Below are 11,092 nucleotides of genomic sequence, written 5' to 3'. Positions count from 1 at the left end.
TCGACAACGGCAGAAAAGTTACATTATTTAACGTCATTATCCTTCAGCAGGCGTCTATAATTTCACGTCTATAATTAATCAGCCGAAAGATAACAGTATCTGCATATATCGCGCAGGCTCGGCGAGCAGTTATTATTACTTCTGGAACAAACAGGCTGCTTGCCCACGCTAAATGCAGAAGAGCTAATTATATCCGGGGTAATGTTATACCTCTGGAGTTTATATCTAATAATATTTATGTCGTTGCTGCGTGTGTATCGACGAAATTTCGACGTTGATATCGATCCTATATAATATTAAGTTATTAAATATTCGTATACTTTATGTTCCTGTAACTGAAATAAAATCTTGTCTATTAAAACACATTCTCTAATATATATATATCCTGTGATGTGTTTGGTCACTTATTTATAGGATGGAGTCACATATGTCATTATAAAGTTCATTAAATGCTTTAGTTTTTACTTTCGAAACAAAGGATTAGATATTTTCGATCGAATACATTGCGTCCAGACGTTGATTCAGAATTTAATCTGACAGTTTGACATTTGTGAAAGATTAAATGCATAGATTAAATATAAATAATAACATATAATACTAAATCAATAAATACAATATATATAATACTAAATCAATAAATAAAAAAATATTTTTAATTAAAATTACGATTAGATGCATCCGAAAAAATACCTAGTAATCTTAGAATCTGGAAATGCTATGGTGTTAATGAATTTCAGTGTAAATTTCGAAAATTAACGATGCGTTCTCTCTCAAATGCAATGTGTAACTTGTTTTGTTACGCGGTCATTATACTACCTGCCATAAACATATCAGCCACTTACACAAAGCATCGTCCTAATTACGTTCATTATATTAACAATAAGTTATTTTTACATATGCGATTATCAAGTACGTGATAACTGATGATATCTGAATTATCTCTTTTTATCATTTCTATTTCGGGATAAGATATAATTTTCATTATTTATGTAACTATACTTTTACGTCGTAATAATTGTAAATGGCATTTTGTCTAGTCTGTTATTGGAATAAAAAACAATTAATATAATAAAATACATGGCTACATTTTAGCAATTTCCTATTTCGACTTCCTATTATAATCCTTCAATTTACTTGGAAAGTAAAACTCGACATGTTCGTGATCAAAGAGAGCTTCTAACAGTCAATAAAAGTTCTACCGGTTTTCATTTCGCACCGGCGCAATTTTTGTTTGAAGAACAAATAACATGGATCAATGTGGTTCTATAAAAAAAGATTCAACTAAGTAAATCAAAGTTCCCCCTCTTCTAAATGTTAGTCTCACGATTACTGCTTAAAACATATATTTATCTTCTATCGATACGTACAATATGACATGAATAATTATCGAGATTGAGGGTCGAGATTAAAGGATTAATTGTTCATTGAGCGCAATTAACTTATTAATAGGGAGAACAATGAGGAATGGAATTTCGATCATTTGATAATCAAGGCGATTAATTGTTTGACGACAAAATGCTTAATTAATCGCGACGGGGTAAGGGAATATCGCGCGGCGTTCCGTCGCACCCGACGCGTTTAAACATCCCATATCCTGCGCCATTAATATTTATAACGGCGTTATCATCAAACTTCATCATCGTCTGCCCATCGAGGGTCTAAAATGCGTGGCCATCGCAAAGAGAAATCCTAAAACAGCGTCCCTATCCACCCCGTAGTTCGCGTCGCCGCCACCACTGGCCGGCACAAGCAAAGCATAGGCAAGCAGACAGGCCAGGGGTGCAGGAACGAGCGGGGTCGACCCTGCGCGCAGCCTCCCCAGTCCACCCCGAAGATTCAGTCGTCGTGCGGCAGAGGAGGGCCGAGGAGCGCCCGGTCGAAGCGCCGAGGTCCTCTCTCCACTCTCTTCGTCTCTTATATCTCTACACACACGCGTATCTCTTTTTATCCGCCTCCCGTTCTCTCCTCTCTCCGTCTGGACCAGACTGAAAACGATCGGCTCCCTCTATCACCCGCGCGCACACTTTCCCTCTCTTTCTCTCTCTCACTCTCTCTCTCCCTTTCTCTCTTTATCCGCCACCGCGAGAGTCGCGAGTGAAAACGAGCCGGGCAGCGCCGACCTTCACCATTTTGGTACACGCAGAGCACGCGACGTACGGCCGTAAAGCCGTGTACGTCCTCGTCGATCCTCAGCCGACGGAGAGAACTCTCGCCGCGAGAGGAACTCGCCGAATTTTCGGTCGGAATGCGCGCGAGAGTACGGCCGGTGACGAAACGACGGCGACGCCGGTCTGGGGGTTGCTAGCCTCCCTCAACTCCGCCTCTCATTCCTGTCACTCCATTCGTTTTCTCGCTCGCTCACACTCCCTCTCTCTACTACGAAGGGTGGGTGGTGGTGATACGCCGCGCCGGTGGCAGTGGCGGCAGTAGTGTGGATGCTTATGCCGGTGGGTGCACTCTCCTAGTGTGGTAGTAGTGGTTCCTGATGTCGGTGATGGTGGTGGTGTGCTGGTGGTGGTGGTGGTAGTTTAAATTTCAGCCGCGTGCACGGGTTCACCTACGTGAGCCATTACACGGGTCCTCGGCTTTCTCGCCAACTGGGAGGCTATACGAGCGGTCACGGTCCACGGACGCAAATTCTGGCCACCTTCGCGTCCACGTCCTCCTTTTCTCTCGTCGTCCTCTCGTCTTCTCTCGGGTATACCCAAGGTGCTGACGCTCCAAGTGCTCGCTCTACGCCGAGGCTTTGTCCACTCTCATCTTGACCGAAATTCGCGGTGCGTTCGATCCCTACTTGTCGCCTTGACAGCCGACCGTTGTTGTATGTGTGTTATGCGCGTGCTTTATTAAAAGAATGCATCGTATCGTCGCTGCGCCGCCTTCGTCCTCTCGTACAGATTGCTAAGGTAACGCGGCAGTCGGAGAGACGCGATAAAAATATTATCCGCTTCGCAGCTATACGAAATGCGAAAAGATGTCAGGATGTATCGTGCCATTCGTCTCGCAAATACGATGAAAATCCCGCCGTTCTCGGTGAGATCGAAGCGGGATAACCGTGGGAGAGGGATGCGCTAGTCGAGATAAAACGTTATTTTTCAGGATTATCAAACCATTTAAAAAAATACGACACGGTACGTATATCGACGATAAACGTACAGTATCCCTATTTCAAGCTTGTATCATTCTTTTCAGAAATTTAGAAATGATGTTCTTCTTAAATTCATCTCAGATTTCAATTGTCGAAATATGTTTGTTTTCGTGTCAAAGCCACGACAAACAAAATCACAAGGAATCTAACTTGACCTAATTTGAAGAGATCTAATCGCAAAGCATTATTAATTTCAATCTTTAGCAAAAGCTCTTCTTTTCTATTATTCTCCTATCCATCCGCATACGGATGCCACGATTTTCTTTTGGAACTCCGCGCGTGCATGTGCGAGTGGAGCGGTCACATATATGCTCCAAAAACGCGTTAAGTACGCACGTGTACGCGGGTGTACGTGACCACGCGTGTATGTATGTTTCTATTGAACGAGAGTATCGTATCATTGCGACAGGTCTCTCTCGACCAGTCGTCGTCGTGACCCTCTTCAACGCCGCGTAAAAACAGGAAGTATGGTAAAAACATCATCCGTTCTACCGTGATAGCCCGAAGCCCGTTTAATCGCACGCCGAAGCGGAGAGTAGGAGTACTGGAAATTACCGAGATGTACCTCACTCTCCTCGATTATTTCATGTGAATCTGCCGCGAGATTAAGCGGCTTTCTACAAGCCCGATATATGTCCGCGTGCGCATATATCCTGTGTACAGGTATACATACAATATGTATGTATGTATGTATGTATGTATGTACGCTCGCCTCGCATCGCGCGAACGGTGGCACCATTTCCGTGAATTTCGCCCAACGCCCCTTCTTCACAGCGACAATTAGACGCGGTAAAACCGTTGCCGATTCCACGCGCGGTCAAGTCTGTAGGGGAAACAAACGGGAGATGAGAAAAAGAGGAGCGATATCGCATAGATATATGGAAAGCCAGATTCGACAAAACGACGGATCATTCGTGTATCCTTCGAACAAAAGCGTGCAGTTTGCTACTTCGACGCGTTTCGCAAGAACGAGTTACACGGGTTGCGTTATGGATGAGCGTTCGAAGTCTCGTTCCAGCGTGACGGCTGGAAATAGGGGTTGCAGTCGGGGGTGGTTTGTTTTGCCCTCGTCCGTTGTATAGGAACAATCGGCTACGGTGTGCGCTTTTTCCCGCGATGTAGGGGTGTTGTGTCGAGACGATCGACGGTGTAGAGGACGAGTGTGCACACGGGAGAAAGAGGAGGATGGGGAAGAGGAGGAGAAGGAGGAGGAGGCAGCGAGAGGACGAAAAATATGGCCCGTGTGCATGTCGAGCGTGTCGGTTGCCTTTTTGCTCGTCTTGTGCTTCTGCCTTTTCTTCTTTTTTCTGTCTCTATTTCGTCGTCATCCGCTACTCGAGGATCGTTGACCGTGTCGAATGTCGGTCACTGTAAATGAGATTCGCAGAGGCTGAGACGCTAGAGAAGTCCTCTCGAAGCTGTCTCTCTCTCTCTCTCTCTCTCTCTCTCTCTCTCTCTCTCTCTCTCTCTCTCGTTTCCTATCTTTTTCTTTTTCTCTTTCTTTTCCTCTTCTCTCTTTCTCTCTCTCTCTCTCTTTCTCTTTATCTCTCTCTATTTCTCATGAGAAACTCCCGAAGTAAACCAATGGCAGGGCGAGAGGAAGGAGAGTGCCAAGTTGCGGGCTGGCACAGGGTCGTTTAAATGTTTAGATTCGCAGTGTGAAAGTCTCTCTTTTACCCTAACGCAGAAAACTTCTTATCGCGCGGAAGCTAGCGTTCGCACATTTGGAATGCAAGGGGGCTTTCGCGCACCGCGGAAAAATACCGCCTTCCGGGCCGTACCGCTTTCTCACGGACGCGTACGAACGTGGGGTTTCAAGTGGTTTTAATTTCAACCACGGTAATTTTCGTGGTTGCGGGAACGAGTGGCGACGCCTCTCTCTCTCTTGCCTCCGACGGGGAATAATTATTTTAGATGACAACCGACGTATGCGAAATTCGTTCTTGTATAATTTGCGCACATACGCGATTGACTGAAATGGAGCTTCTCTCGTTGATTATATCGACTGGATTATCAAGAATACGTTTACTCCGAATTTCGCTCTGCCTGCTTTATTATGAATATTCCCGAAACAGCTGCGGTATCCCAATCACACTGTAGCGAGATTTATTTATCACGTATTGTCGAGAATAAGTTTTGTAAATTGTTCGAGACGTATCTTCGAGCGGCTATTTTATCGATATTTCCGCAGATATTTTTAAAAGTCATTTGCGAGTGTATTAATTCTGGTGTTATAACGGGCTCGCAAATATCTTGGTCGAAAAATATTAGCTTTACGTTTATTGCTTTTTGCACCAGGGCTCACTGAGATTATGATGCTTTCAAACAATAGCGTCACGCGGCACGTTGCTGCTTTTTCATCCTGAAAATAATTCTTTGGAAAAAATCTTTGGCAAGAACTCTCATAACCGTCTACATATTTACATCGCTAAAACAAATATAAAACAATAAAATAATCGCTCACTGCCATAACCGAGAGAAAATTTTGAGGAGCATTTTGTATCCAATTTTCTTAGCATATCCTACACTGAAAAGATTCTACAAAGCAGAAGTTTCGAAGGATTAATGTATACAGAACAAATTTTCATAAATTTCTGAAACTTGCTCGTATTAATAATCGTCACGAAAGTTTTTAATATCAATCAATTTTTTTTAAGAATTTAATAAAGCTTATTTAGTTCACTTTATTTGCTTTAAATATAAGAAAGGTAACAAATGTATCACTAATACCAGTTTGAAATAATGTTTTATAGACCACGGATTAATTGTACTAAACTATTCTATCGCGTTTTTGTTATTACAACGTTGCTTTTAATAAAACATTTTTCTCTTTGCTTGAAAACTCCCGGAGGTGTAACACACCTGCTTCACGGTGTTCAATGCTTTGACTCGAGTTTTCGCGAGTGCGAGTTTTCTGCAACAAGCGCGTGTACGTGCCCGTAAACTCAAAGCGCGGCGTTGGCGCGGTACGGTGCACCATTTCACCGAGAAATCCGTACGTAGCGCGGATCGTTTTGCAGCTGTGCGCCGCTGTTCTTTCAGATTCGAGCGAATCGGCGGCGGCGGCGGTGCGGCGGCAGACCGGGAGACCGGGAGACCGAAGGGAATACGTTCAACGAGATGCCAGCTCTCGCGCCGTTCGCGCTGCATCCTGAGAGATACGTCAGCCCGCGAGAACGACGACCACGTACGTGGGAGCACTCGGCAGTTTTACACTTTTCCACTAAATCAGCCGTTAACGTCCCTACGGATGCGCCGCGCGCCCCGATCTACGATCGATAAAGCGTCCGCGAGAAGCGTCTCAATTCGAGACCGTCGTCGTGATTCTTTCGTTGACGTCGAACGCGTTCCCGCGGCGGAGCGAGAAAGGGAAGGATTCCGCGATGCGCGTGACGGGGAAGACATACGAGCAAGAAATGGATGGGAAAAGTACGTTCGAATCTTAGCCCGTTCTGCCCCGTAAATAGCGTTTTGTAACCCCCGTCACGTGAAATCGATATCCCTTAAGAGCCGGTCCGTGAGGTCGTTCGTCAGAGACCGGTGCCGGTGCCGGTGCCGGTGCCTGCCTGTTTCACCCCCGTGGAAGTGGTAGAGAGAGTGCGCGCTGGTCTGCGGGGAGTCTGCGGGGAGTCTGCGGGAGGTGGTGGACAGGAACGGGGTTGGCTTGAATAAAAGAAGATGCACAGGAAAAGGCCAGCGTTCCTCACCGACATGGGACTGCTAATGTTCTTAGCGGTAACAGCCTCTCTGTTGGGTTACTGCCAAACGGACGAAAAAGGTAAGCCAAAGCGTCGCGACTCGCGACCTCCCTTTGCTTACCGTAGCCCGCCCCTCTTTCCCTTCGTCCTTATCCTCTCGCTTACGCGCCCGCCGCTATAGTCTCGCTATCTATCTACCCCCCCGGCCGCCGCGGAGGCCGGTAGCGTCGAAAGAAATACGGATTTCGCTTTCCGCATCGTCCAACGTCGGACGAAGGGCGAAGGGACGCGAGAATAGCGCCGAGCGCGAGAAAGAGCGGCGAAGATTAACTTTTATGGCCACCGGCATGAGTAGTTCCCGCGAATTTACTTATAGCGGGAGCGGTTTAATGGTCGCCGCGCACATATACATACAGAGCTGGGCGCTTTTAATAGTGCGCGAGACTATAGCGCGTTGCACCCGGCGTGGCGTCCCTTCGTAAACACCCCCGCGCGAACGATTATATCGGGAGCACCGCGCGCAAGTCTCTTAACCCTTAATCCGCGAATAGTCGGCGAATATAGTCGAAAGTCTTCGACCGCTCTTCGACAACTGCAATAATACAAATTTATAGAATAATTAAAAAGCTCTTCAATATACAATAGTATAAGAAAAGAGCTGGGAATTAAAATTATAAATATTTGGTAGTAATTACACGTCTAAAATTGGAAGGTATAAAGAACACTTAATTGACTTACTTCGAACCAATATTCTTAACGGCTTTAAATAATTCAAAAGCCATTCCTTTTATTCCCTTTAATTAAAATTTCAAAATTAAAATTTTAAACCTTAAATTTCATTAATTTTTTAAATCGTCGCGAAAGGGACCTTTAACAGTTTTAGATTTTCTTATAATTCTACCATTAATACAAACAATTACATGTTTACTATTGGCTCTTTAGCCTTTCTCTTATTAAGAAGAAATTTAATTCGATATTTAATGTTTTTTATAGAAACATATTATGACATACTATCAAATTCAACATTTTTGATGTTTTATAATAACTTTAAGATTGACTCGAATATGCTATTTCTATGCGCTTCCTCTCTTTATTATCCCAAAGTTTCGCGCATACTATTAAATATTTGCATTATGCCCTTCGTTATACCGAGGCGTGAGACATTTTGTGGGAGGAATAGTCGGTTATACGCGATTATATTCCGGAGGTAAAGAAATATTATTTTGTAATTTTGCGAAATAAATTATTTAAATTTCTTCGAGATTATCTATGCATATTGCACATAACTTAATACAAATAGACTGTATCTTTGAAAGAGAGACGTAAAAAGAGTTAACTCTCTTGAGTTAATAACGTAAAACACAATGTAGCATAATGCGTTTTATCGGTTGTAACATTAAAAATAGAATTATAAGGTCAAAATTGAAAATACATTTTTTAATACTTTGCAATACAGTACACGTTCCACGGGAAAATCGGGCAAACGGGAAGAATGGGAAGTGAACGGTTTTCAGATTTGCTAATTAAATTTGCCCAATTTGCAATAATCGAACGCGGAAATCACGTTGAAGTAATAACTTGCTACTAAATCATACGCCGTTACATTACATATATATATCGAAGTGCACTCGTGTACATATTACCGGTGTGTCCGTTATCGTTGCGCAATGCTCGATGTACATGGGCTTAATGCTTCGTCCGAATAAACCGGATAATCGAAATGTGTAATCCATGCACCATTAGTTTTTACGGAACCGTCCTTTCCGGTGCCTTAGCAGATCGATCTGAATTTAACAAGCGGTCAGGATCGCGATACTCATGCGTACGGTGCAAGTTCAAACAGAAAATTGTTCATACTCCCATCAAACTCTAAAAAAAAAAATCCTTTTGCCGGCTTGTAACAATCAATACATCGTGTCGCATATTTCCGTACCAATAAAACCTGTATATACTCGACACATCCACTCGTTGTGTTAATTCGTGTTGCAAACTGTAGAATTTTTGTCAGTTGTCCTTATAATTATACATATGTACAGCTTCGAAACGATTGAACGAGTGTTTCGTGGTTTGTCTGTATGTAATTAGACGTAAAACTCTCGGGCAAAACAATTTTCACGAAACGTAACGGTAAATAACACGTGCCGTAAATAGCTGAGGAACACAATCGGTGGCATGTACAATATTATGCGTTATTCACGGTTGATCCAACACACGGAATTATATTTTTCGCGGAATGTATGCCCCGAAACAAAATGAGTTCGTGATACCTACTGCTCGCTAATCAGTTTTCCGTTTGTCGGATTAATCTGTGTGGCGCGTGCGAGACATCATATCGCGGTGCGTCGCGCATGGCATATCGCGGCATATCGCACATTTGTTTTTACACGTTCCGGCAGTTCCGACTGGATACATATTTTCACGAAAAACATGCGCATCCAGAGAGGAGAGGGAGAGAGAGAGAGAGAGAGAGGGGGAGAGAGAGAGAGAGAGAGAGAGAGAGAGAGAAGAGAGAGAGAGAAAGAGAGAGAAGAGAGAGAGAGAGAGAGAGAGAGAGAGAGAGAGAGAGAGAGAGAGAGAGAGAGAGAGAGAGAGAGAGAGCAGAGAGAGAGAGAGAGAGAGAGAGAGAGAGAGAAGAAATTCACTGTTGTTACGCGGCCACGTCGCATCGACCGTGTATTTTTTGCGTGCCAGTCATGCGGTTTATATCGCGCAAAGATGCTAAAAGAATGCGTACTATAATGCAATAAAATATTTTTGCAATAAGATAACCAACAAGAGTTTAAGCACTTTTGTAAGTGTTCAGTTAGTTACGGTGACTGCATAATCGTTAAAAGTCTAAAAAACCATATAGTTCGATCCATTTAAGCCTTTCTTCAATGCTAAATAATTCCGGATTGCAATTGATTGATTGCTTAGGGAGACAAAAATCATACCCGCAGTTTGATCGTCTATACGTTATTTCGTCAGGGTGCATTTTTTTAAATGCTTTCTTTTCAAATATATTTAAATATCTCAATTTAAATGCCGCACCTTGTATATATAATATCGTAGTTTTTATCTGCAACAATTACTTTCACAATATAGACGGCGATTGAGTATTGATGGCTAATTGAGAATGATCGCTTCGTAAATTGCTAATTTTTATTTTTGCGTGCAGCTCTCGATATCCATTGAAAGAATCAGCAGGGGAACAGAATACCCGGCAGTTTCTATGAAACCTTACGAGAACGTTTCCATTTGCCAGTCACATCGCGAGTTACCGCGACCACCATTACGCGTTAATGCACTGTATACTTTTTCTCGAAAACCACCGGCCAATTACGCTTACGGATGTAACCGTAAGAAAATCTGTACGGCTCGTAAAGAAAAATACAATTATGTGAAAGCTGTAAAACGCTCGCTTGAAAACGCTCGTATTTCACAATACGATCCGATTTTATCCTATGTAATTATTCGAGTTTATACCGAAATACCGGTCAGTCGGTGTATTTAGTTAAATTCGAGGCAATCAGTATAATCAATAGGAAAACGTAGAAAATTCAATCTGAGATATATTCGGAAGAATGAAATTATGAAAGACCGATGCTTTAGTCTGTAATTAATAGTCCGTACAGTCGCGGATGCATTATAGTCTACTGTTACGGATTAACTATTAACTACGTCGTTTATATGACTATGACTAAAAAAAAAATGTTCGCGCTCCAACGATAACAAGATCCACTTGTGCTAAAAAGCGCGACGCGGCCCGGGACGCGCAATTTTTTATTTCGACTAATCCGTCATCTACGCGAATGTGCAAAATGATATTTTGATGTTGTGCCAGAGCTAAACTGTTCGCGAAATAACTACGTAATACACTACGTACGTACGTACGTATAACGTACGTACGCGCGAGTCAGCAAGTTTCAATTTATTATTTAATTTTCTACTGTAAAATAAATTTCTCTTTGTGACCGAAATCCATGGAACATCGCGGAACGCTGGCGGATGTGTATTCGCATGATTAACTCGATCTCTTTTACGTAACAATCCCGCTATTTTGTACTGCAAAAGCGAATCTCGATTTTTAGTAATTCTATAAAATAAATAACCCATCGAATAACAATCGAATGCGTATTTTCGATTTATATATACAGCCGCCGAGAATCGTAATTACAGTGGCGAATATATAGACGGATATACGTATCGGGTGCACGATTTGAATAACAATCCACATATGGACAGTTGTCAAACGTATATTTCAAAT

At 42.9% G+C, this 11,092-nt stretch overlaps 1 protein-coding gene across 4 annotated transcripts in view; it reads left to right on the top strand.

Moving 5' to 3' along the window:
- The first annotated feature begins 1,834 nt into the window (after window positions 1–1,834).
- Kon (chondroitin sulfate proteoglycan 4-like protein) overlaps window positions 1,835–11,092 on the top strand; it is a 53,369-nt gene continuing 44,111 nt past the window's right edge. The window contains exons 1-3 of one of the 4 annotated variants that reach the window (XM_071798036.1): window positions 1,835–4,518; window positions 6,191–6,577; window positions 6,657–6,926. In XM_071798036.1, coding sequence (XP_071654137.1) covers window positions 6,827–6,926 — 100 coding nt within the window. In that variant the 5' untranslated portion in view covers window positions 1,835–4,518; window positions 6,191–6,577; window positions 6,657–6,826. Of the gene's footprint in view, window positions 4,519–4,574; window positions 6,115–6,190; window positions 6,927–11,092 lie in introns of those variants that run through there. The other 3 variants (XM_071798034.1, XM_071798033.1, XM_071798035.1) reach the window with 3 other exon arrangements.

Source organism: Temnothorax longispinosus, chromosome 2 (genome assembly GCF_030848805.1).
Source record: "Temnothorax longispinosus isolate EJ_2023e chromosome 2, Tlon_JGU_v1, whole genome shotgun sequence".
Classification (NCBI taxonomy): domain Eukaryota; kingdom Metazoa; phylum Arthropoda; class Insecta; order Hymenoptera; family Formicidae; genus Temnothorax; species Temnothorax longispinosus.
This window is presented reverse-complemented; position numbering and strand designations above follow the sequence as displayed.